The sequence below is a fragment of the Aedes albopictus genome, chromosome 2 (genome assembly GCF_035046485.1).
Source record: "Aedes albopictus strain Foshan chromosome 2, AalbF5, whole genome shotgun sequence".
NCBI lineage: Eukaryota > Metazoa > Arthropoda > Insecta > Diptera > Culicidae > Aedes > Aedes albopictus.
In genome coordinates, this window is record NC_085137.1 from 266,538,423 (window position 1) to 266,566,405 (window position 27,983).

General features: G+C 46.3%; 2 protein-coding genes across 2 annotated transcripts in view; one reads left to right on the top strand and one right to left on the bottom strand.

The window, feature by feature from the left end:
- LOC115261841 (diuretic hormone class 2) overlaps positions 1 to 27,983 on the bottom strand; it is a 331,133-nt gene that overhangs the window by 43,534 nt on the left and 259,616 nt on the right. The gene's annotated exons all lie outside the window — the stretch shown is intronic.
- On the top strand, positions 10,972 to 16,280 carry LOC134288073 (uncharacterized). Its single transcript, XM_062851761.1, has 2 exons — positions 10,972 to 12,818; positions 12,873 to 16,280. Exon 2 carries the CDS (start codon positions 13,906 to 13,908, stop codon positions 16,270 to 16,272), a length of 2,367 nt encoding a protein of 788 aa, XP_062707745.1. The 5' UTR covers positions 10,972 to 12,818; positions 12,873 to 13,905; the 3' UTR covers positions 16,273 to 16,280.

A 27,983-nucleotide genomic window follows, 5' to 3' on the forward strand; every position in this document is an offset into this window, starting at 1 on the left:
TAGTCGTGTTCGTAATGGTGTTGATGTTGATCGAAGCGATATTGTAACTCGTCAAAGCCATTAGATCGCAATGTCGCTCCCATCGTTTTCATCGTCACCATGTCGCAGCTTTTTGCCCGGCGGACGGCCGTGCCGACGTTTGCTGCTCGTTGAAGCTGTTGAGACATCAGTTTCGTTTCCATCGCTAGCAACCAAGGAGCGAGTAACCATTCGGCCAACTGGTAACAGGCTCTGGGAGAGAACCGGGGGGGACATGAGGTTGGTGTTATGATCGAGGGAGATTGATGTTGTTGGCAGTTGGGCGGTCAGTGGTCGGTTGTCGTGGATCGGCTTGGCCGACAGTGCAGCAGCGGACACACCTTTTGCTGTTGCTGCTCGTTTGGTTGGTGTATCGACAGGGTTCGGTGGTACTGCGAGCGCAGCCTCCGATGGCCCAGTTCTCTTCGACGATGCGGTTGACTTGCTTGCTTCGTTTGGCGTCGGTCCGAAGAGCTTAGCAAATGTAGGCTTCGGCTTCGACACGCGAGGTCTCGGAGCGGTGTCGCTTGCTCCCGTTTGTTTCGCGACATTGGCGTAGGTTTTTTGAACCAGCAACTTCTTGTTTTGTACACAAGAGATGCCGTTGTGCACGAACTCGGAGCAGTACTTGCATGTATGTAGCTGCCCGAAGTAAGACACGCTCGTGCTCTGTCCGTCGATGGTGACGAAGCTCGCTATATTTCGTTTAACCAGCATCCGCACGATCCGAGCACCAGTTGGGAGACCGGCAAAGAGATATTTGCTGTCCCATACTTGCTCAGTGATGGAGAGAACCTCGCCGTAAGAACCGAGAAACTCGACGATCTGCTCGTTCGTTATGTCTTCGGAGAGGTCGGACAATTTCACCTCCACGGCACCGTCCTCGAGAGTGATTCGGAGCTTGTAGGTTTTGCCGTCAACCTCTGTCTCATGTTTATTGTCGTGCTCTGCTACTATTTTCCTAGCGAGCTCTAGGTCGACGACCTTCACGAAAGCACACCCGAGTGCACGGCTTGGCTGTAGACGAACAACCTGCTCGTACTGGAGACCCAATGTGGTAGCAACGAAGTCGTGAAGCTCCTCGAAAGATGGCTTCCGCGGCACGTTTGCATAATCGATGCGAAACGTGTTTTCGCGTCGAACACTCATCGCGGCAAAACCCGCGGCACTATATACGACGGACGTGATAACGCGAAACGCAGTGCAGAAAATTCCACAAGGAAAAAAGAATCGAAAAAAATGCTACTGACTTCCAGCGAGAACACGACTGCTCTGCTTGGAAGTTGAGCGATAACTGTCTTACTCAAAAAACTGCTAAAATACCCTATTTTTCACATAAAATAGGCAATAAATCAAAATTCTAAGCGATGACATATAGTTTTTTTAGTCTTAAATTGTTCGTAGGATTGTACTTGACATTTTTGATGAACAATGAAAATGTTCTAATTACACTCTTATTTTGTTTTACCCGGAAAACTACGAAAATTCCATACTTTTTACACAAAGTAGTCAACAAAACTAAATTTAAAACGATAACATGTAGTTTTTTAGCCTTGAAATGTTCGTAGCAGTTTGGGGGACATACTTGAAGAATAATAGTGATGGTTTCATTACACTCAAATTTTGATTTACTCAAAAATCAACGAAAGTACCACATTTTTCACGCAAAGTGGTTAACAAAAATAATGGCTGACAATGCAAAGTAGTTTTTTGCCTTTAAATTATTCGTGAAAGCGTACTGGACGTTCTTGATGAGTTATAGTGACGTTTTCACGACACACTTATTTTATTTTACTCGAAAAGCTACAAAAATACCATAATTTTTGTACAAAACAGTCGATAAAACAAAATTAAAAGCCATAACATGTACTTGTATGGCCTGAAATTTTCCGTTATAATGCACTGGACCTGTTTTTAATATTTTGTTTTATAAAAAAAGCGAATAAGTCAAAATTTAAAGTAATGATATGTAGTTATTCAACTTTGAATTTATCGTAGTAGTTTAGTGGATTTATTTGAACAACCCAAGTGGTGTTTTTGCTACAATTATATTTTATTCCACTCGGAATACTAGGAAAATACCACATTTTTCACACAAAGTAATCAACAAATAAAAATATAGACAAAGCATTCTGGTTTTTTGCCTGGTTGTATCCTGAAGGTTTTCATGGGAATCCTATAGATTTTCTTCCAGAGGTTTTGCAATGTTTGCTCTCAGAGTCTCTCGTTGGATTTTTCCTCCTGCGTTTTGCCGAAACAAATTTTCGTGGAATTTATTCTCTTTTCTCTTGGAATATACCTCAGATGTTGTCGTAGAATTTCTCTTAGCGTTTCTCTTGGAATTTCTCTTCAAGGTTTTCCGCGATTTCTTTCGGTATTCCTCTTGGTACTTCTCCATGAGATTTTCCCGGGATTTCTAGGGTATTTACAGAAACTATTGGTGGGATTTCAGGCTCCTCCCGGTTTTTAAGGAGTTTTTCACGAGTTTTGCTTCTGGGATTTCTCCCGAAGTTTTAAGAAATTTCAATGATTTTTTTCTGGAGTTTCTCTCCGGATTTCTACAGAAATTTCATCCGGGATATTTTATTAAGGTTCACGCGAGAGTTTTTTGGAGTTTCACCTGAGATGACTCTCGGAGTTTGTGCTCTAGAAGCCGAAATACAGAACTCCAAACTTAGGCATTTTGTATGAAAATCGGTCAATGCGTCCAGTACTGTACTTTTCTAGGAGTGTTTCTCGGAAAACCTCCTGCTTGAGATAACCTACAAAATTCATTGTTGTAAGTTTCCGGAGACATGTCGGAACTTCGGAAGAAATCCTAAGAACTGGGAAATCTCGGAAAAAAGCTTTGGAAGAAAATTCATGAAAGAACTCTGAAAATCTCTAAGAGAAATCCCGGGAGAAACTCCGGATGAAAACCAGCGAAGAAATTTCAGTTCTTCCTTTCAGTGCACCTTTTGGGAAATTGCTGAAAAACAAATGTATATAGAAGAGTTTCTGAAGCAATACCGTAAAAAGGGGTAACTTTGATAGTTTTTCAGCAAATTTCCCTAATATTATTCCTCTGTAATAGGGTATTGGCTCCCTTCTTAAGCATGTGGCTCCCATTTTCATCCTACGAAAAACAAAGGATTGAAGCGCTGTTTGTTTTGTTTCTTATTTTTGTATTTTTTGTTAGAAGTGAGCACCCATGAAAACAAAAAGAACGGAATCAATCGGTGCCGTAATCGTTTGTTTTCGAATAGGATGAATATGGGAGCGTGAGATTAATTATGGAACACATACCCTAATTGCAATGTAAGGATTGGCCAGTTTTAATTGTTTTGTGCCATCAATATTTTTTTTCATATGAGCGAGAATCACATTTTTATTTTGGGGAAAATTTGATAGTGGAGGAGCGGACCTAGTGTGATGGTTAGAACACTTGACTATCACGCCGAGGACCTGGGATCGAATCCCACTCCCGACAAACTCACAAAATGTGGGTTCTTCCTTCGGAAGGGAAGTAAAGCGTGGGTCCCGAGATGAACTAGCCTAGGGCTAAAAATCTCGTTAATACAGATAAAAAAAAAAATTGATAGTGCTCTGAAAAACATATTAAATCACAAAAAATATAACAGATTGCAACGCAACGAGTATCAGCATGATGGGGAAAGCCGTATGAAATATGATAGGTTAATTTATTGTATCAAAACATGAAGAATTTTTTTAAATTATAAATAACTAAGTGAGTCACTACTCAACCTGAGTGAAAATCTAAAAGCACTTAGATACAGAGCCTCAGATATCAAAAATCATTATCTGTGTAAAATGTATTTTTTACGGTACATCAACATGTGACTATATGCTGCGCATAGTAAGTTCTCTTTATTTGAGTAGTTTGAATTTTTTTATAAACAAATTTAGAAAACAACGAGTGTAATTGAAAGATATTGCGAAAGATAGATTATTGTTTATCAAACAAGTCTAGTACTTTTTACAAATAATTTCATGGCAAAAAAAGCTATAATGCATTGTCTCCAATTTTTATTTGATGACTACTTTGTGTGCAAAATGTGGTATTTTCCTAGTATTTTGAGTGATATAATATAGGAGTGTAATAAAAACATCACTTGGGTTGTTCAAATAAATCCACTAAACTACTACGATAAATTTAAAGTTGAAAAACTACATATTATTGCTTTAAATTTTGGCTCATTCGCTTTTTTGTGGTATTTTCGTATATTTTTTTATATAACAAAATATTAGTGTATTGTAAACATCAACATTTTATTAAAAACAGGTCCAGTACATTGTAACGGAAAATTTCAGGCCATACAACTACATGTCATGGCTTTTAATTTTGTTTTATTGACTGTTTTGTATAAAAATTATGGTATTTTTGTAGCTTTTCGAGTAAAATAAAATAAGTGTGTCGTGAAAACGTCACTATAACTCATCAAGAACGTCCAGTACACTTTCACGAATAATTTAAAGGCAAAACACTATTTTGCATTGTAAGCCATTATTTTTGTTAACCACTTTGCGTGAAAAATGTGGTACTTTCGTTGATTTTTGAGTAAATCAAAATTTGAGTGTAATGAAACCATCACTATTATTCTTCAAGTATGTCCCCCAAACTGCTACGAACATTTTAAGGCTAAAAAACTACATGTTATCGTTTTAAACTTAGATTTGTTGACTACTTTGTGTAAAAAGTATGGAATTTTCGTAGTTTTCAGGGTAAAACAAAGTAAGAGTGTAATTAGAACATTTTCATTGTTCATCAAAAATGTCAAGTACAATCCTACGAACAATCTAAGACCAAAAAAACTATATGTCATCGCTTTGAATTTTGATTTATTGCTTATTTTATGTAAAAAATAGGGTATTTTAGCAGTTTTTTGAGTAAGGTAGAATATCAGTGTACTGAAAAATCACTAATTTTGCATAAACATGTTCACTCCAGCTGTACGCATGATTTAGAGTCGAAAAAACCATGTGTCATCACTTTAAATTTTGTTTTATTGATCAATGTGCGAAAAAAATACGCTCTCAAAAAAAAACTAGGAAGTGCCTTTGGCTTAATAACTTTGGGTAGACGCATCTATTTTATATTTTTTTCAAATGGACGATGATCTTGAAACCTGTCCGGTTCCATCGCAAAAAAAGTTTTGAAATCGGTTGAAAAACGGCCGAGAAATGCCTTGTCAAAGTTGGACTTCCGACTTTTTTTGGACCCTTGGTATTTTAGGAGTTAAGATAATGTTCGAGGGATACTGTAGCCAGGAAAAGTTCTCCAAGAAGTCATCGAATTATTCTGGAATCCTTCAAAGAATTTTGTTAAGGCGCCGCAGTGCCTCAAGCGGGTAGCTGTTGGATTCCTGGCGGGATGGAGTCTTGCAAGACCTGGGGTACCAAGAATTCTCCGTTGATCCGGCTCGAAGGACCAAAATGTTTGGGGCTCCACAGTGCCTCAAACGGGGAATTTTCTTTCCTCAGAAAGAAACACGAGGTTTTACACTTTAAGCACTACACTTTATTTACTTAACTTGGCGTTGTACAAGCCACGCCAACGCTTGTAAGTACACTTCACTGGTATTAAACACTACTTGACCGTTAGCCGGGTCAAATGATACTATTCTCTCGTACGTTGGTCTGGGTCTGCTTTTATAGCGACAAAAATTGGAACAATCCAGAATCACCTAGAAATCTGGCGGCACTGGAACCCATGCGGTCAGCTCTCTCCGCTCGCGATGACAGCGATGATGATGATGACGCCGAGGGGGACGACACATCCAGATTATCTCATTTTTACCAAAAATCTGATGCATCTTACACACTGTGCACTATCTGTTTACATCTTGCAATCTGCTTCCATCCCAAATCCATCTCAAAATCTTTGTTTCAAACTACTCACATCTCTCACATCTGATGTGATCGACGAAAACAAAACAAAGGATGTTGTTGTCAAACTGAGATCAAAACAGAACCGCGCTACTGAAATTCGTCATCGGGTCATGCGACAGGGGGTCGCATCCGGAACCGGAACAAGCGGAGCCGGAGCAACCCCGTGGCCGTGTCGGGGCTCGTACAGCTTGGTTGGTCGTCGGGTCAGCAAGGAGCACCACCTGTCGCAACCGGAATAGAAGCGATCGGAGCAACCCAGTGGACGTATGGCTCGGCTCGAGATTACTACGTCGAACACAATTGCAGGTCCCGCTAGGGTGCTACTGATGCTGATGAAAAATGGAACCTACAGCCGATATTAAGGATCTGTGTACCGGATTTGCTGGAATCATGATTGCCATCAGAAGCAATTATTGATGCATTCGAACCAGCCGGGAATCCGTTAACTGTTTTGTCTTTTTATTCGCACACTGTTTGCGTTTCTTCGGGAGTTCCATCTACAATTTTGAAGAAATTGCTGGTGGATAGCTGGAGGCAATGAAATATTACGAAGGAATTGATGTAGGATTGAAGAGGGTTTCCCGGAGCTTATTAATGGCAGATTTCCTAAGGGATTCCACAATGGATTTGCTGAAAGAGTGAAAAAGGATAGCTGAAAGTTTTCCTGGAATAAATGGCTAGGGGCGGCAAGGAGCAGCAAGCCTACATATATTTCTCCCGGATATACCTCCAATGAAAAGTTCCTCCCAGAGATGCATCAAATTACTCATCTTGGGGCTCCGGAGTGAGAATCTTTTTATCAGTTACTTCAGGGATCGCTTCAGAAGTTGCATCAGGATTATTTAGGAACTTATCAAGTGAATTCTTCCAGGAGTTCTATCGGGAAGTCCTCCGGGAGTTCCTACAATAATTTCTCCGGATCATGATTGACTGGAAGGAATTTATAGTGGGTTGCCCGGAAGTAATGACAGTTGTAATCTATGAAAGATTGGGAATTTCCCGGAGTAAATTACTAATTAATAATGCATTTTTTGGAAGGAGTTTCCGAAAAAAATATTTTTCAGGAAGAAATTACTCAAGGTTTATCGGCAATATTTGCCCATTGGCCTAAGCATTCTCGTAAGTTACAAACTGAAGAATTCTTCGGTCAGAAAGAACTTAATATACTTAATACTTCTGGAAAATTCATCGGAAGGAGTAGCTGGAGCGTTCCCGGACACGAATTACCGCAGAATTTCTCAGAATAAATTCTCAATAAGAAATTGCTGAAGGTTTTACTGGTCGGAGATAATCAGGAGTTTCCCGGTAGAAGTTGCTGGAAGATTTCGCTGATGAACTGTAAAACTGCAGTTCTTTTTTTGAAAACAAAAACTGGAAATGATTAGGCATTATTTACATTTTGCACTGCTGCCTCACACATTTGAACAGAGCCTATTTTTTTTTGTACCAGCTTGCGCCACGTTTCTTTTATGGCGCTTTTGATATAATTATGCAACTAAACATGCATAAAATGTAGATAAATACTTTGATAAATATCTAATGCACACATGAACTTAGTTTGCGTGGATGAAGTCGAAAAATTTAAGAAAATCCCAGAACGTCGTTATATATAAAAACCAATTAAACCCTTTTCATATTTTGTGTGCGACTGATCTTCGCTTATCTACACCCTATCCATTCACATCTCCTCCCATCTCAAAGCAGCGCTTGGCAGGATTTCAAAGTGGATGCAGTGGAAAGTAGATGCGAAAATCTGGCAAATATCACACTCATCTAAAAAGGTAGATGCATCTTCGTTTACATCTTTTCGGAGATTTAGATGTGTCGCCCCCCTCGGATGACGCAGAGTTGCCGACGGTGGCGGTGTCGGCAGCGCGCGCGGTCACTCACGAAGGCGTGTTTACATCGATGAGTGATGATGATGGTGGTGCTGCTGATGGCGCTCCCGCGTTTTACGTTTTCCGTCTTCATTCGCGTAAGGGAAAGTGGGGCACTTTTTCCACCGGAGCACCCGATGGGCGCAAACATACTGCCCCCGGGCTGGAAGTATTCCTGTCGAAGCAACGGCATCGCGTGTTGGTTGTCTTCTCTGCAATCGAATTGAAGCGGTAGTCGACTCGTAAAAATCTCTCCGAAGCTCCATCCTCGTCGTGGTGGTTGGGTTTTTCCTTCTCCATTCAAGTCACGGATTTGTTGGCGATGGACGGTTTCCATCGGCCATTTGGAATTCTCCTTCCAGGTGCGGCACAAGTGGCTGATTCGAATCTTCCATTTCTCTTCGACCAATGACATCACCTTGCTCGGGAATGTAAACTTGGTAGGCAGTACGATGTGACACATCTCTTTCTCGTTGGATAACCCAGCAAGTCCTGGCTTTTTTATTCTTAACCACTTAACCTATTTTACTGCTCTTTTGTCCACTAGGGCACTACGTGAGCGATTCCAATTGGCGGCTGCACTTACACTATACAGCGTCTAAATGTGTTCTATTATTTTCTTATTCTACTACATATATCAAAACTGGTTTTGCCTTTGTGCTGCTTTCACTTTTCTACCCTGTCCTTGGTAGAATGATGAGCACGATGATGAAATGATGTGTGGCTCTTGTTCCTTTTCCAGTCCGATTGAGGGTCGTCCATTATGGGTTGCCGTTCGCCGATATCCAATTATCCGGGTCCGTTTGAGCTATGACAGCCTAGAAGAGGGTCAAGTGACAGCCGCTCTCGGGGAAGAGCAACTGACGAAGTGTCGGGGCTGGGATCGAACCCATGACCATCAAGTCCTGGCTTGGCTGGGCTGAATTTCTCGACGGCCATCTCAGAGCAAGCTTCCGCACTGATAAACTCGCCCACCAGAGCAGACCTTGAAACATTCGCAGAAGTCCTTGGTGGTGGTTTCGCTGGCTTGGTGTGCCACTTCTTCGTGGCCTTCAGTCTTGGCAGGTCTCGGGAATTCTCCTTTTCGCTGTTAGTGTGATAGATCGTGACACATGCAGCAGTGTTTGGAGCCAACTTCATGTTGTCTACTGTAACAGTTCCACACTTCATGGTCTCCAACTCTGACCCCTTGGAAAAAACCGCTAGGTTTACCAGTGTTTTTAAACACGTTGATGGCTCCACCTGAGCGGACTCCACTTGGTTGATGATTGTCGCGAACGATGGTTTTCCGTCCAACAGCATACTCGGCTTGTCTTGAATCATCTTTCGATCTGCAGCTATTGCACCACACAATGGCTTTACGTACGATAGCCAGAACTGCTCATCCTGAGCGCCCTTCACATGTCTCGGGGTTTCTGCAGTAGCATCTGGCAAATCATCAATGCACGGCTTGGAATGCTCCTTGTGAGCAGACTCTGGTTCCACGGCGGATGTCGCAGTGTGAGCAAGCTGGTGCACACAGGACAAATCAGAGATCTCCTCCTGAGCGGACTCTGATTCCTTCTTGCTTGCCATGGACTCGGTGGTACGTGAAGAGGGTTTCGTCATATCCATTACAGACGACTTTGTCTGCATTCTCGGGGTGAAGGCGGATCCTTCGTCGAAAGTTGCAGTGTGAACGGGCTGTATCACATAAAAATTAAATGTATTGTAATTTGTTTGCATGTTAGGAGGTAGTAATTTTGCATTATAGTTCAATATTTTTTTTGAATATACACCGCTCATTGGCACGCCGTCCACTATCAATGCAACCAAGAGCTGTATCCCCTACCACAATGAATGCAGTGGGCATGTGTGGTGGGCTGGAAGTTACTCAACTGCGAGAGAGTTAGGCGAGAGAAAGCCCCAACGATGGGGTTCGTGAAATATAGCTCCGAGGCTGGGGCTACGTGGTTTCGAGCCAGCATAGCGGAAGGTCGCGATAAGAAGTTTAGTAGATTTGTAAATTGTACTGCTCGAAGGCCGTGGATCGGTGATATAGTGGGGTGGGTTGCGAACGTATGTAGTTAACCCGAGTCTGAGAGTTTTCGATCGTTAGCGGGGACAGAAGTTTGGAATTTTCGAAGTTCCGAAGCACCCCGCGGCACGTGACGACAAGTGCGATTTTGTTGCTAGCCTCACCGCGAAAACCCCCACTGAAGAAAGTGCAACGGGCCACCCTAGTGCGTAAAGTGGATTTCCGTAACGCAAATCCGAAACGACGTGTATATCCACGCGTGTGTTAAGACTACTTGGACCGCGAGGTTGCAACGTTAATTGAAAGAGTGTAATAAAAAGTAAATTCGATTTCGCTTCTAGGCAAGTTAGGTAGTTTTTTTTTAAAAAGAAACCCCCGTCCACGAAAAGTCAACTGAAGGCTCCGGCAAGATCGTCTAGCGGTAATAGGATAAGTGATAAGTGAAGTGTAAAAATCTTCTTAACAAAAAAATCTTCTGAGTGGTTCCAAGAGCCACACCTTCGAAAATATCACAAAGCGACCCACAGGACAACGTGGTTCACCCGTGGTTCCCCGTGGTTCAGGACCCCAGTAGCTCCAGCAAAACGGATAATCCGAACACGCCTGCCTGCGGATCCCCCGGTTAAGAGGACAACAGCCACAAGAAGACCAACGGAACGATAATGTTAGCCGGACTATATGTAAGTTTTTCATTTTATTATTACTAAGTGATTAAAGGAGCATTTTTCCTATAAAAAGGTAAATAATCTTATAAGTGCAACATTATTTTTCATTTAAACTGTGAGAATAGAAAGAATAACAGAACAGCGAATTTAGCTTTTTTTTAGTGAGCTTCCATTTTTCCCTTCATTATTTTTATTAGTGAATCTGATAGTTTGTTGGCCATGGCTAACCCCAATCTTGCTGCAAATGGAGAACCGGCCGCTGCGCCACCACAATTTATAGAACTAGGGAAGTTACAAGATTTCCTACGCGATCATTCCTTTCAAAGTCTAACACCGTACATCAAACCGTTTTTAATTAGATTTTGTTTTAGATTTTATAGAGGCATTTTAAAATCTTCCCCTGTGTTGTAGGGATAGGATTTTTTCAAAACACCATGGTTCTTCTTCTTCTTCATGCAACATCAAATCACCAATATACGGAGAAGGCACAAAGTAGAAATTTTAGAGGTTTGAAATGATTAATGTGGTAGAGTATGTATCTGGTGGGATTCACAAAAAGTTGCGTTCATAACAAAATAGTGGTAATCACGTTAAAATGTATGCGTGCCGTTTTTGTAGATGTAGTTGTGAAACTGTGAGTTCGATTGGGTAATGCTGAATAGGCGTGCAATTTTGTGTGAGGAAAAACTCGCGCTGTGTGTATGTGTGTGTGTGTGTGTGTGTGTGTGTGTGTGTGTGTGTGTGTGTGTGTGTGTGTGTGTGTGTGTGTGTGTGTGTGTGTGTGTGTGTGTGTGTGTGTGTGTGTGTGTGTGTGTGTGTGTGTGTGTGTGTGTGTGTGTTTTTTTATTCTAGGAGTCCAAAAATCTTCTAAAGACGCTGTGTGAGATTCGAATGTGCGCCTACCCACTAAAATCACTCTCCTAGTTCACCTCCACCTTAAATTCCCCTCCGGTACCACCATGCAGTATTTCTTCGGAGGGGAGACGTTATGTGCCTTGTGCACCATCACCAATTCGTTATTCTAGTTTTCGTACTGAGCCGTTTGGCTGCCGTGTAATTTGTTATTCTATTTTGATTAAACAGTCGCCATTTAGCGACCTTCTACTGTGTTAGCCACATTTACCATGCCACATGCCGGGCCATTTAGCTCCAGTTAGTAATGTGTTAGTACTAATTTGTTCGCCATTTAGCGATTGATTACGGTTACTAACACTCCTCATGCAGTTCTCTACTCCGCTATACACATTTCTGATAAAACAGGTCTTCTGGAAGCGACCATGTAGCCTTTAGCACTCTCGCGTACTACTCGGGTAGTCCCCGGCGGTGAATCTATCCTACTCCGACAAAGAGTTCCCCGACAGTGGAAGATCTTCCGAAACCGAACTTCCCGGGTAGGTGCCGAGGTCGGTTCTGCGATTCCGGTTGAGGTCGGCTTCCGGTTCACAGGCGCCTCGACGACCAAGCTCCGGTGCTTTTTACGCGGAACTACTCGGTCTAGTCCCCGGCGGTGGACCTAGCCTACTCCGACGGAGACAACCCCGGCAGTGGAAGTTCTCCCGACACCGAAAATCCCGACCAGTGAAGTGCCGAGGTCGGTCTGGCGATTCCGATTGGTGGTTGGCTTCCGGTTCACCAGTGCCACGACGACTCAAAACCGGTACTACGGCACGAACTACTCGGTCATGTCCCCGACGATGGATCATGCCTACTCCGTTCGCGATCAGCCATCCTTTGATCCTCCCGCCATTTTCGCTGCAACGACGACATGATCTGCACAACTGACCTATTCACCGCGCTCCACGTAACTTCGTTCTGGCACATCTCCGTAATGTTGTTGTTCGCGTTCAGATTCCCAACACTGCTCGCTTGCATCTCGCTACGTTCCGCCATGAACCGTGGGCAGTAGAATACCACGTGCTCCGGTGTCTCCTCCTCGTTCGGACAGGCCGGGCAAAGTGGGTGTGAATTGTTCTAACAGTGCGCGCCCATTGTGTTTGTGCCTCTGTAGCAGCCCTGCCTTCATTGCTTTGACGGCCTGACTTAGGAGTGACAGAGCAACCGCCTGTCACCATCGTGAGTAGATGATAAGCCAAAAAACAACACATTGCGTAGATAATATCTAGTGAAATACTACTATCTAAAGTTAGTCTATAAAGTTAATTTGTTAAATCCTACTTTGATCCTAAACTATATTTGATTCTAAGGACAAGTGAAATCAGGTATATGAACTATTTTATGTATACATGCCTTAATCTAATGGATATTTCCTAAATTAGTGCCTAATACTACAGTGCAAGTACCCTTCGGTTCGCAGAGTGCATAACCTATGATTCCTAAAGCTAAACCGAAACGGTGAGACAGCATAAATTATGTAACAGCTTAAAATTATAACAAATGTCCTTACAGCTACTAGGAATATATACACCACCCAAGACCCTCCGGATTACACTAGGGGAACTAAACATAAGTTAAATTTACTTATATGAAATGCGCTATGCGAATTATGTTACAAACAGAAACTTATATCTACATTATGCTACAAAGTTATATGTTTAATTACCACTCATTCCTGAATTGTAAACTTAAAATTACACCCTCCTTCCTCTCATCCTCATTATTATGCAGGAATTTATTAATCTTCCGAATAAAGAGCCGTGGATTGTTCATTGCTCCGAAGATTAATTTAACGGAAAGAGACCCCCTTTCAGTCTGGGTGACTAATTGTTGAAACGAACTTCGACAAATTAATAAATTCGTTTAAACGAACGATGTCTGGTCGTAAAAGTGGGAAAGATGGCAAAAGCGGTTCGAAAGGCGCACGGTCGAAAGAAAAGCAGTCAGAAGTGGTCGATATCAGTGGTGGTGGTAATATAGTGGTGGTGGTCACGGACGAAGAAAAGGATCTGGCAGGAGTTCAAAAGGATGACCAAGTCGCAGAACAGAGCTGTACGTTCTGCCAGGAGGAAGACAACGACAATATGGTGCAGTGCGACAAGTGCGATAGATGGATCCATTTTGCGTGTGTCGGCGTCACAGAAGAAATCGCAGATAGGAGCTGGAGTTGTCCCAAATGCGTTGCTGCAACCGGGGTCCAGCAGCCTTCTTCTTCTACTACAAATCGCCCTCCAGCTGGATCGTCAACTTGCGCTGAACAACAGAAGTCAGTCACTTCCAAGCAGTTCATCTCCAAACGTACACCTGGGCCTGGAACCAGCGGACATGAACGTGGCAACACGGTATCGGAGCCGGCGAGAAAACTGGTTCCTAGCAACGGGGTCGCTCATCGCGGTAAATCCACCGCTTCGCAGGCATCTTCGTCATCCGCAAATCCATCCTACACTTCCAGCTACAGCGGCTCGAGGAAGAGCGGGAATATGAAAAGGTACAAGCAGAGCAGCATCGTGCCTATCTGGACAGGAAGTACGAATTATTGGAGCAGATGCACAGTCGAACCGGATCTGAGTGCAGTGAATCCGAAGATCGTGTTAGACAGTGGGTTCAAGATACCAACAATATCCGCGTAGAAGATGCATTGGATCCTCAGAGCGCGGAAGTCTTTGATCCGCAGAGGCATTCGACACAGAACTACTCTGGTAGGGCTCAAGTTGGTTCTTCTCCATTGGTGGACCGGTCCTGTAGAAACCAGAACCGAATTGAAGAAGTACATGAGCGATGCGATCGTCGTCGGGAACCTCCCGTCCAACCTTCGTCGATTGGCAGGAGTTTTGTGGAACCATATGGACAACGAAGTCAGCAGCAAAGAAGGGCTTTTCGAGAAGCAGATTTCCAATCTGGGAACCATGAAGAAGATTTCGAGCCCTGTTCGTTTTCCCGTCAGCAATTGGCAGCTCGTCAAGGGATTTCTAAAGATTTACCCAAGTTTTCCGGAGAGTTCGAGGAATGGCCGGTGTTCATGTCAATGTTCAACAGCACTACGAACATGTGCGGCTTTACGAATGAGGAGAACCTTATCCGGCTCCAGAAGTCTTTGGAAGGGAAGGCGTATGAAACGGCGCGGAGCCTACTAATGCATCCGTCGAACGTTCCGGCGATTATGCGTACTCTAAAAATGAGATTCGGTCAACCTGAAGCTGTTGTTCACTCCCTGATTCAGAAGGTGAAGGCCCTTCCAGCGATTCGGGAGGAACGTCTGGAGACGTTAGTGGAGTTCGCAGTTAACGTTCAAAATTTTTGCGCCACGGTAGACGCGTACGAACTTGAGGACTATATGTATAATGTGTCTCTGCTACACCAGCTGGTAAACAAGCTCCCGGCCACGTTGAAACTAGATTGGGCCAGGCATCGACAAAACCTCCAGCGGGTCAACTTGGCGACCTTTGGGAATTGGGTATATTCGTTGGCCGAAGCAGCTAGCACCGTCGTTATTCCGGTCGATTCAGAGGAGTCGAAGCCAACGCGAAACGAAGGACGAGGAAACAAGAAGCCGAACGCATATGTAAACGCACACTCTGAGACTGTATCAGAATCCAGTCATCATCTAAAAACCGTAGACTCCGATGGAGACCAGGGAGAACACAGTCGGGCACTAGACTCAAAACCACCGGCTCTCGTTTCAGTGGGGTGTGTGGTGTGCAAAGGAGGATGCCAAAACGCCTCCAAGTGCAAGCAGTTTCTGGAGCTGTCCCGCGAATGCAGGTGGGCAATTGTAAGAGAATTTAAACTCTGCCGAAATTGTCTACGTCGGCATAAAGGAGGATGCGACGCAAAACCGTGCGGGCGAAATGGATGCACATACAAACACCACGAGATGCTCCATAGGGATCAGAACATCCAACAACTCTCTGGCCAAACCACACAAGAGTCATCTACGTCTCGAGCACAGGTATCCATGCAACCAGAATCTGCGGCACAAATACCAACGCACGACTGCAATACGCATCAAGCGAGGTCAAATGCAGTCCTATTCCGCTACCTACCCGTGATACTCAGCGGACCTCAAGGCTCCATCCACACATACGCGTTCTTGGATGAGGGATCGCATCTAAGTTTGATAGATCAAGAACTGGCGGACCAGCTCAAATTAAAAGGTGCAACGATGCCGCTGTGCCTTCGCTGGACAGGAGGAACACAGCGATGCGAAAATGATTCGCAATCGGTTACCTTGGAGATTTCAGGAACGAGCAAGGCAGCCAAGAAATTTCAACTAGCCGGAGTGAGAACAGTCGAACACCTGTTGCTTCCATATCAGACACTAAATGTGGAAGACATGGGTCATCAATACCCACATCTTAACGGACTTCCCATTGATTCCTATTACGACGTCCGACCAAGAATCCTGATCGGAATGAAGCACGTGCAATTCAGCCTTGTTTTGAAGAGCCGAGAAGGAAACATTGGGGAACCAGTGGCTGTTAAGACACGGTTAGGCTGGACAGTATGCGGTGGAGAAAACGAGGAAAGCGACGACGTAGGGAACCTAGTCCACTATACTTTTCACGTGTGTTCGTGTGAGCAGACAAAAGATGACGAACTGCATCAGACGGTGAAGAAGCACTTTGCCCTAGAAAGCCTCGGTATCACAAAACCGGACAAACTTCTCATCTCCACCGAAGATCAATGGGCTCAAGATTTGTTGAAGCAACTGACTTTCTACGATGGGGAACGATACACGACTGGACTGCTGTGGCGTCACAACAACGTCCGTCTACCAGACAACTACAGTATGGCTTTGCGAAGACACCAGTGTTTGGAAAGGCGCCTTGCCAAGGATCCAGGACTAGCAGAGATACTGCATGGAATGATTACGCCAAAGGATATGCCCGAATGCTTTCGGAAGACGAACTAAATCGACAGTTTTCTAAAGTGTGGTACCTTCCAGTTTTCCCGGTTATAAACCCGAACAAGCCAGGCAAGGTGAGGCTGGTGTGGGACTGTGCTGCTTGCTCCTTTGGCGTCTCGTTGAATTCAGCGCTACTAAAAGGTCCCGATCAACTTTGTTCGCTGTTGTATATACTGCTGCAATTTCGAGAGAACAGAGTGGGCCTTACAGGTGATATACGTGAAATGTTCCACCAGGTGCGAATTCAGGACGCAGATCAGCAATGCCAACGCTTTCTGTGGTGGAACGAAAAGGGGGAAATCGTGATCTATGTGATGCAAGTCATGATGTTCGGAGCCTGCTGCTCGCCTAGCTGTGCGCAATATGTTAAAAATATCAATGCGGAGCGCCATGCTGAAGACTATCCGAAGGCTTCCGAAGTGATCCAGAAGAAACACTACGTGGATGATATGCTCGTCAGCCTAAACTCCGAAGAAGATGCTGTAAAAACAGCTAAAGAAGTGAAATACGTCCATCAGCAAGGAGGGTTTGAGATTCGCAATTGGATCAGTAACTCACCAGCAGTTCTGGAGGCTCTCAATGAAAATGGATTCAACGAGAAGAACATGGATTTATCCCCAGAAATCAGCACCGAGAAAGTCTTGGGCATGTGGTGGTGTACTGTTTCAGATACCTTCACCTACAAGATTGGATGGAAACGATACGACCGCGCTCTTATGGAGGGTCACAGGCGTCCTACAAAGCGGGAAGTTATACGAGTGCTCATGTCAATCTTTGACCCTCTTGGCCTCATCGCTCACTTTCTCATGTTCTTGAAAGTGTTGCTGCAGGAAGTGTGGCGCTCTGGCGTGCAATGGGATGAGGAGATAACCGATGACGCATTTACAAAGTGGCAGCACTGGTCAAAGTTATTGCCGCAAGTAGAACAAGTTCGAGTTCCCAGATGTTATAGATCACTGATTCTGAACCCTGAAGATGAAGCAGAGCTCCACATTTTCGCTGATGCCAGTGAAGGCGGAATGTCCGCCGTCGCCTTTCTGCGCTTTGTCAAGAACCAGACCATCGAGTGTAGAATCGTTGCAGCAAAGACTTGGAAGTTCGTGTCCATTCCCCGACTGGAGCTACAGGCTGCTGTAGTTGGCGCTAGGCTAGCTCACACGATAGCGGACGCCCTGTCTTTGAGAATATCTAGGAAGTATTATTGGACCGATTCTCGTGACGTACTTTGTTGGCTAAATGCGGATCATCGCCGATACACGCAATTTGTTGCATTCCGTGTCAGCGAAATTCTGGAGACTACCGAGGCAAATGAGTGGCGCTGGGTACCATCTAAAATGAATGTTGCAGACGACGGTACCAAGTGGGGCTCCCGGCCCGATCTTACACCCGATAGCAGATGGTTCGTAGGTCCAGAATTCTTAAGGCAACAAGAGATGGACTGGCCCCAGCAACCTACGGAAAATCGCTCTACAGAGGAGGAACTTCGTCCCAGTTTCCTTGCCTGTCACGTTCCCTGCGAACCGCTTGTGAATCCAAGAAACTTTTCTAACTGGAAGCGTATGCTAAATGCCACTGCCTTTGTCATCCGATTCCCAAGTAACTGTCGCTGCAAACTCCTCAAAAAGCCAACTATCAGTGGGCCCGCCACGAAGGATGAACTAGTTTCTGCTGAAGCTCACCTTCTGCGCTCAGCTCAACGCGATGGGTATCCAGAAGAGATTGCCATCTTGGAGAAATCACAGCCATCTCCCGGTAACTCTAGAACAATACCGAAGCAAAGCAGCTTGTATCAGTTAACGCCATGGTTAGATAGCAGAGGATTGATGCGAATGCGGACAAGAATTGCAGCCTGTCAATACGCCACGGAAGATGCAAAGAAACCAATCATCCTACCACGTGACCACCCCACCACAAGCTTAATAATAGCGTACTACCACCAAAAATTCCATCATCAAAATCATGAAGCAGTGGTCAACGAACTCCGACAGAAATTCTACATTCCACGCATCCGTGCTGCCTATGCCAAGGTAAAGAAGAACTGCCAAAGATGTAAAAACGATCATGTAAATCCACGACCACCAATTATGGCCGATCTTCCGTCAGCACGTCTTGCAGCGTATTCGCCACCCTTCACACATACAGGAATTGATTTCTTTGGACCGTACGAAGTAACCGTTGGTAGGCGCACTGAAAAACGGTGGGGAATGCTCGCAACGTGTTTGACAATCCGGGCAATCCATATCGAACTGGTTCCTTCTTTGACCACAGACTCCTGCATAATGGCTATCAGAAATTTCATGGCGCGCCGCGGTACGCCCAGTGTTATATATAGTGACAGGGGAACCAACTTCATTGGGGCATCACGACAGATGAAAGAGGCCGCTGCAGCAGTTAACGTGGACGATATAATGAAGGAGTTCACTTCTGTCGATACAACATGGTCGTTCAACCCACCTCTTGCGCCACACATGGGAGGCAGTTGGGAGCGACTAATAGGAAGTGTAAAGCGAAACCTTCAAAAGATCAACCCTCCCAGAAACCCAACCGATGAAGTCCTGCGCAACGTTCTGATCGAAGTTGAAAATACCATAAACTCTAGACCGATAACCCATGTCCCAGTCGATGATGACAGCACTCCAGCCTTGACACCGAACCATTTTCTTCTTGGTTCCTCAAACGGAATCAAGCCCTATACTACTTTCGACGACAACAATAGTGCTCTCCGCCAAAACATCCTAGCCTCCCAGGTGCTAGCCAACACGTTCTGGAAGCGTTGGCTGAATGACTATCTGCCAGAAATCACCAAACGGTCGAAATGGTTTTGAAAAACCGCTCCAGTAGCCGTTGGAGACGTGGTAATTATCGCCGACCCTCGGCTACCTCGCAATTGCTGGCCTAAGGGAAAGGTCATCGAAACTCATCCGGGCAAAGATGGAGAAGTTCGCTCGGCTACGGTACGTACATCTACCGGAGTCTATGTTCGAGCGGTCACCAAACTGGCAGTTCTGGACGTAAGGCGCGAAGGAAGTAAGCCAGCCTGAAGACTGCCGTACCCAGGGGGAGTGTGAACTGTTCTAACAGTGCGCGCCCATTGTGTTTGTGCCTCTGTAGCAGCCCTGCCTTCATTGCTTTGACGGTCTGACTTAGGAGTGACAGAGCAACCGCCTGTCACCATCGTGAGTAGATGATAAGCCAAAAAACAACACATTGCGTAGATAATATCTAGTGAAATACTACTATCTAAAGTTATTCTATAAAGTTAATTTGTTAAATCCTAATTTGATCCTAAACTATATTTGATTCTAAGGACAAGTGAAATCAGGTATATGAACTATTTTATGTATACATGCCTTAATCTATGGATATTTCCTAAATTAGTGCCTAATACTACAGTGCAAGTACCCTTCGGTTCGCAGAGTGCATAACCTATGATTCCTAAAGCTAAACCGAAACGGTGAGACAGCATAAATTATGTAACAGCTTAAAATTATAACAAATGTCCTTACAGCTACTAGGAATATATACACCACCCAAGACCCTCCGGATTACACTAGGGGAACTAAACGTAAGTTAAATTTACTTATATGAAATGCGCTATGCGAATTATGTTACAAACAGAAACTTATATCTACATTATGCTACAAAGTTATATGTTTAATTACCACTCATTCCTGAATTGTAAACTTAAAATTACACCCTCCTTCCTCTCATCCTCATTATTATGCAGGAATTTATTAATCTTCCGAATAAAGAGCCGTGGATTGTTCATTGCTCCGAAGATTAATTTAACGGATAGAGACCCCCTTTCAGTCTGGGTGACTAATTGTTGAAACGAACTTCGACAGTGGGGACTCTGCGTGGCCGAATCGGTGCAGATACTTCCTAAAGCAACCATGGCCTGACAGGATCTGTGTCAGATGGAAGTTAACTTCTCCGTGTTTTCTGTCCACCCATACCGAAACGTTTGGAATGAGCCGATGGGTCCATCTTCCGTTTGCGGCGCTATCCCAGTCCAGCTGCCACTTTCTCATCGAGTCAGCTCTCGCATTCTTGCGGGATCTTGTCGTTCCTCGGCGATTGTAACATTCGCAGTCTTCTTCCAGTACGATTTTTATGGGGATCATTCCCACTATGATGCAGACCGCTTCCGTGGATATGGTTCGGTATGCACTGGCTACTCTCATAGCCATCAGCATTTATGTGCTATTCAGCCGCGCCAGGTTCCTCTTCGATAGCTGTCCAGCTGCCCAGACAGGAGCGCCGTACCGAAGTACCGACGTCGACACGCTGGCAAGGAGTCTCCTCGTACCGCTACTGACTGCCGATCTGTTTGACATGATCCTGATCAACGCTGCGATTGCTTTGGCCGCTTTCTCGCAGGCATAGTCGACATGACTGTTGAAGTTTAGCCGGTCGTCGATCAACACCCCAAGATGCTTCACTTCTCGTCTCGAGTCGATGGTGAGTTCTCCGACTGAAACTTTAACATGCTGTACCGCCTTTCGGTTGCTGATCATCAGCACTTCGGTTTTGTGATGAGCTAATGCCAGCTTCCTCTCGCACATCCAGTTTTCGACCATTTCTATCGCCGCCGAGGCCCGTACTTCCACTTCGTTCAGCGACTCACCGATTACTATGAGCACGACGACATCCGCGAACCCAACAATCTGCACTCCTCTTGGTAAGCTTAACTGCAGCAATTCGTCGTAAATCGCGTTCCACAGCATCGGGCCCAGGATAGAGCCTTGAGGAACACCCGCTGTTATGCCTACACTCTTCTGTCCCCACGCGTTTCGTAGACCAACGTCCGGTTCTGAAAGTAGCTCTTCAGTATTCTGCAGAGATACTCGAGAACCCTCATCCGATGTAGGGATCTAGCTATTGCTTCCCAACTAGCGCTGTTGAATGCATTTTTCACGTCTAGAGTGACGACCGCACAATAGCGATTTCCTCTTCTCTTTTGCTTCATGGCAGCATCGGCTGCTTGAACAACTAGCCGGATAGCGTCAACACCTTCTTCTTCGGAACCCGAACTGCATCCTCGATTTTTTTTTATTCTAGGAGTCCAAAAATCTTCTAAAGACGCTGTGTGGGATTCGAATGTGTGCCTACCCACTAAAAACACTCTCCTAGTTCACCTCCACCTTAAATTCCCCTCCGGTACCACCATGCAGTATTTCTTCGGAGGGGAGGCGTTATGTGCCTTGTGCACCATCACCAATTTGTTATCCTAGTCTTCTTCATGCTATGCGCACCGCTTCGTTAGTATGCTGTTAATATTCCAGTATCGCCACTAAGCGACGTACATGCTATTTTTCAAATTTGTTATTCTAATCTTCTACGGGGTATGACTGGGTTTACGTAAAACTTGGTATTTTTCGGCCGTGTGTGATCAACACGAATTGGAAACAAGTTGATTCACATCGAGTGAGTAGTTACATCGATCATAAAAACAGCATAATTGTACAACTCCCCCCCCTCCTTTTCAAAATAAATAGGCCCTGATGAAGATCCCAACCACAGGATCGAAACGTTGGCAATGATCTAAAATAATCAACGCTTTTCTGTGACTGAAAGCCGAAAAATACCAAGTTATTCTAATCGTTCTTAGCCTTTCGGCTCCGGTTAGCTTGTTGTTTGCTTAACGTGCCGCCATTGAGCGGTAAACTCTATGTTAGTACCACTTTCATCAAATTTGTTATTCTAAAGCCATGCTGAGTTCATCGGCTCCTACTAATTTGCTCCGAGAACGTTGCCCTCCCGGTGCCGCCCGAGTGCCAATCAGCACTCGAGGTTTCCGCACACGACTCGGATAGTCCCCGACGGTGGATATACCCTACCCGACAAAGAGTTTCCCGACACTGAAACTTCTCCCGCTACCGACTTCCCGGGCAGATGCCAAGGTCGGTCCTGCGATTCCGGTTGGAGACGGCTTCCGGTTCACAGGCGCCCTGACGACCATGCTCCGGTGCTTCTTCCCGATCGCTCTACTCTGACAGTCCCCGGCGGTGGATCTGTATTACTCCGACAGAGAAGTCCCCGACGAAAGACGTTCTCCCGTTACCGCCCGTGTGCCATTGAGCACAATGACTTCACGCGCACTACTCGGATACTCCCCGGCAGTGGATCTATCCTACTCCGACAGAGAGTTCCCCGACGTAGGAAATTCTCCCGAATACCGACCGAGAGCCAGTAAGCTCCACACCTTAATTGCTCGCGACACCGGTAGTCCCAGACGGCGGATCTACCACACGCGGACGGAACTACTACGCTTACCCCGTATTGTTTCTTCTATCGTTCATTTGCAGCTCTCGCCACTTCCGCTGGAGAAATGACATCACCTTCGTTACCGCGGAGTTCACCGCGTTCCAGCTGGCTTCGTCACGGCACATTCTATCCACGATGTTATCGGCACTTATACCAGCACCGCAGGTTTCTGTGATCTCACCACGCTCCACAGCAAAACGTGGACACTCGAAGACGACGTGCTCCGGTGTTTCCTCGACATCTCCGCACTCGGAACAAAACGGCGTTCGTGCGTGTCCGAATCTATGCAGGTACTTCTTGAAGCAGCCATGGCCTGACAAGAACTGCGTCAGATGGAAATTTACTTCTCCGTGACCTCTGTTCATCCATTTCGCCAGATTTGGAATAAGGCGGTGGGTCCACCTTCCCTTCGCTGTGGTATTCCACTCGTGTTGCCACTTCGTCATCGTGGCGACATGTGCTGCTTTCCGAACTCCCCGAGTGCCCCTGGTTTCATAGCACTCTTTGTCCTCCTCCAGAACGAGGCCGATAGGGACCATCCCGGCAATCACGCACACCGCATCCGATGATATTGTGCGGTAGGCGCTCGCTACCCGCATGGCCATCAGCCTGTATGTACTGCCAAGCTGCACTCGGTTTCGTTTTGTCTTCATCGCTGTCGCCCAAGCCGGACTAGCATACCGCAGGATTGACGTAGACACGCTAGCCAATAATCGTCTCTTGCTGCTGCTTATTGCCGAGTTGTTCGGCATGATCCTCGACAGAGCCGTGATCGCTTTTGTTGGTTTCTCGCAGGCGTAATCGACGTGGCAGTTGAAATTTAACCGGCCATCAATCATTACGCCGAGCTGTTTTATCTCCCGCTTTGAAGCTATGGCATGTTCTCCGACAACGATGGCTGCATTTTGCACCGCCTTGCAGTTGCTGATCAACACCAGCTCCGTTTTCTGGTGGGCAACGGACAATTTCTTCCCCTGCATCCAGTTTTCAATAGCGTCTACTGCCTCCGAAGCAAGCGTCTCCACTATCAGTAGTGAGTCTCCAACTACAACCAGCGTGATGTCGTCCGCAAATCCAACGATCTTAACGCCTGTCGGTAACTTCAGTGTCAGCACCCCGTTGTACATGGCGTTCCACAACGTCGGACCCAAAATGGATCCCTGTGGGACGCCCGCGCTTACCGGAGTGTTCATCTGTCCTGCGCTGGTATTGTAGCACAGGGTCCGGTTGTCGAAGTAGCTACTGAGAATCCTGCAGAGGTAGTCAGGAACCTTCATCTCGTGCAGCGCTGCAGCGATGGCTTCCCAGCTTGCGCTGTTGAATGCGTTCTTCACATCGATTGTGACGACGGCACAGAAGCGGTTACCCCGTCGCGTTTTCCTCCTTGCTTTATCGGCATTATCTACAACCGTTCGTATGGCATCTATCGATGATTTCCCTCTTCGAAATCCGAATTGCATCTCCGAAAGTCCCTGCTCCCCTTCTGTAAATGGCGCCAGCCTGTTGAGGATGACGTTCTCCAGCAGCTTACCGAGCGTATCCAGCAAACATATCGGCCGGAATGCACCTGGCTCGCCAGGAGGCTTGCCTGGCTTCGGTAGTAGCACCAGTTTTTGCCTTTTCCACTGGGACGGAAAATGTCCATCATCCAGTTTTGCAGTGACGTCCGGAACATATCTGGATTAACCTCGATAGCTGTTTTCAACGCTACGTTGGGGATCCCATCTGGTCCGGGGGCTTTCTTCACCTTCATTTTCGTGGCCACTGCTATGAGCTCGTCGTTGGTGATGCTCACTCTCTCCTCTCCTGCATGGTCGTATGGTGTAGGTGGCCAAATCGTAGGCTCGTGTTGAGGGAACAGCCCTTCGAAAATTACTCTCAGCTTCTCTGGACATGTTTCAGTGGGTACCGCAGGACCTCTGATTTTGGCCATCACCACTCTGTATGCGTCTCCCCACGGATTTGTATCGGCATCACGGCATAACTCCTTGAAGCTTGATTTCTTGCTGCGCTTAATTTCCTCCTTCAAAGCGGCTTTCGCGGCCCTCAGCACTACTCTGCGTTCTGCTCTCTCGCCGTCGGTTTTAGCTCGTTGCATCCGCCTTCTGGCTTTGAGGCATTTTGCACGGAGGTCACGAAACGCCTCACTCCACCAGTATGCCGGACGACGTCTGTTGTGCGGCTCGAACTTCCTTGGCATGGTTGTGTCGCACGCTCGCACCAGCGCTGCCGTTAATTCTTCCGGCCTCAAATTCGACCATGGGTCTTCTCTTCTGATAGCTGCGACGAAAAGCTCCTTGTTGAACTGCTTCGTCTTCCACATTCGATCGCGAGGATGTCTGCCAGCTAGTGTACTCCGTGGCCATACTCCAATGCTGTACCGAACTTCCTGGTGGTCGCTGTGAGTGTATCCGTCGAAAACTCTCAAGTTCATGTTTCGCGTTAACACGGGACTACAGAAGGTGACGTCGATTATGGATTCTCGACCATCTCTTCGGTAGGTGCTGTTGCTTCCTTCGTTGGCCAAGTCCACGTCGAGCTTTGCTAGCGCTTCTAGCAAGGCACGCCCTCTTTGATTGGTGAGGCGGCTGCCCCACTCAACCGCCCAGGCGTTAAAGTCCCCGGCGATTACGACCGGTTTTCGGTCGGACAGCTCGTCGGTTAGCTCGTCTAGCATCTGGTTGAACCGTTCTAAGTCCATCGAGGGGGTGCGTAGCAGCTACAAACAAATCTCCGTTAATTTTGGCAATCACGAAGCCTTCGTTTGCCTGAAACACTAGTTCCTGGATGGGGTACTTCCCCATCGTCCAAATGGCAGCTGACTTCGCTTTGTCTGCGATCCAGTTACCGTCTCCAACTGGTATGCGATACGGCTCAGAGAGGATAGCCACATCGCACTTCGACTCCGATACAGATTGCCACAGCAATTGTTGTGCTGTGTCACAGTGGTTGAGGTTTAATTGAGTTACCTCCACTGTGGTTTAGTACGTCTCGTCTGCTGAAAGGCCGGACATCTAGGCCCTCCCGTCGCATGTCTGTTGCGGCTTTTGTCAACACAGAACAGACATCTTTGCTCGTTTATGCAGTCTTGCGCCTTGTGCCATTCCTGACCGCACCACCTGCATAGCTTACTTCTGTCGATTCCTTTGCAATTCCGCGCCAGGTGACCGTGTTCCAGGCACCTGTAGTACCCTTCCGGTCGCTGGGACAACCTCAGTGAGCATACTGAACAGCCGACTTTGATTTTGCCAGTGGTCATCGCTTTGTTGGCTGCTTCTACTGGGAGTTTTATCGACGCTGCCTGCGTTCCGAACGGTCCTCTTCTCAGGCGTACAGACATCCCCACACCTTCCAAATCGCATTGCTCCCGCATGGTGATTATCACTTCCTCTTCGGTGGTAATCTCGTCCAGATCCTTGCATTGAATCGTCGCTTCGGGGCACATGGCTTTCACTTGAACCTTTTCACCCATTACTCTCTCCGTTAGCTCTTTGTACGCTGAGCTTCTGTTTTTCGAGTCTTTTTTCAACTGGAAGATCATGTCTCCTGCCTGGGTTCGCCTGATCTTCTAGACGTCAGCACCAAGCTCCTGGAGTTGCGGATCCGTCCTCATGGCCCGCAAAACTTCGGCGTACGTATCTTTTCACGATGTCCGCTTCACCTTTCTTTCTCCTTCTGATAGGTTTTTTCGTTTTGGCGCCATCCTTTCTGTTTCTGTCCTTCCTGTTCCGGACCTCACGCCATGGGGTGTCTTCATTTCCGCCGGTAATCGCTTCGTTCACCGGTCTGGCATCCACATTCTTTTGTTTTTTTGTGTGCTGCCAACCCTTCGTCGCCAGGCGATGATCTGGTTCTCTTTGGGGTGGATGCTGGAGTAGTTTCCGTCCCAAATTGTTTTCCCTTCGCCTTGGTACTTCTACCGGGAGGTGCTCCGGTTTTCGCCTGCTGCAGCACCGCTGCCGCCAGAGCGTTCTTAGTCGCCGTCAACTCGGTTTCAGCGGCTTCCGCTCTCTGCATCAGTCGTTTCCAGTCTTTGATGGCTGACCCAAGGCTACCTTGGATTCTTGCCACGAGGTCCTTAATGTCCTTGTGCACGTTATGCCTCTTATCGACGAAATCGCGGAGCTCGTTCGCTACAGTTTTCGGAGCTTCGACCTTCGATTGCTTCGAAAGTAAATTCCATGCGCTTCGCAACTGCCGTTGCTGCTGCTTCTCGCTTTGTTCTTGCTCGGGCTGCTGTAGGCCGCACATCTGCTGCTCACGGTTCTGTTGCTCGTGTAGCTCTTGTTCCCGCTCCAGCTGCTGTTGATGTATCTGCTGGTTCTGTTCTGTCGGCGACCTCGCCAGACCGCTTCTTGCGAACGGATTCACCGCACCTTCTTCATTGATGTTCTTGTTGTCGTAATCTTCCTCCATGCTTTTAGGGTCCCTCCTCCGAGCCGCTATCTCCACTCGTCGTAAGTAGTCGTCTTTTGATCTCATGGTTATCTATGTAACAGGGAGGCCATGATAAGGTTGTCACGGTCCTTCATGGGGTACCGTGATCAGAGCCGATCGACGCTAGTCAGGAATCTTCAACTGAGCCTACTTTCCACCAGCTAAGGTGGCGAGTTTTGAACGTACTAGGAGGCCTGCCACGGTTTTAACGGGACGGGGGCAACCGTACCATTAGCCCACATGCCGTTTCAGAGTGGTGTCACCCATTCTTACTAAGGAAATGGAATAGTACGAATATCAGCTCCATAGCGTGGTGTTGATCGAGTCCTTGGGTGTATCCTTGTCCTTGCAGCCAGTATATCGTAATTAGGGCCTTACTGGTATCGGTCCTAATGTGCTCAGCGGCACGCCTTCTTTTGAGCCAGGCGCTCGGTCACTTCTCTGCCTCCTAGTGTATGTTGGGGCAGAGAAAATGGTGTGTGTGTGTGTGTGTGTGTGTGTGTGTGTGTGTGTGTGTGTGTGTGTGTGTGTGTGTGTGTGTGTGTGTGTGTGTGTGTGTGTGTGTGTGTGTGTGTGTGTGTGTGTGTGTGTGTGTGTGTGTGTGTGTGTGTGTGTGTGTGTGTGTGTGTGTGTGTGTGTGTGTGTGTGTGTGTGTGTGTGTGTGTGTGTGTGTGTGTGTGTGTGTGTGTGTGTGTGTGTGTGTGTGTGTGTGTGTGTGTGTGTGTGTGTGTGTGTGTGTGTGTGTGTGTGTGTGTGTGTGTGTGTGTGTGTGTGTGTGTGTGTGTGTGTGTGTGTGTGTGTGTGTGTGTGTGTGTGTGTGTGTGTGTGTGTGTGTGTGTGTGTGTGTGTGTGTGTGTGTGTGTGTGTGTGTGTGTGTGTGTGTGTGTGTGTGTGTGTGTGTGTGTGTGTGTGTGTGTGTGTGTGTGTGTATTTCGAAAGAGCGGTGTCGTGCTCGAGCGGAGCAGTTCAGGTTATTCAGAAAACTAAGTTTAGAGCTGACGGTTGTATTTTCT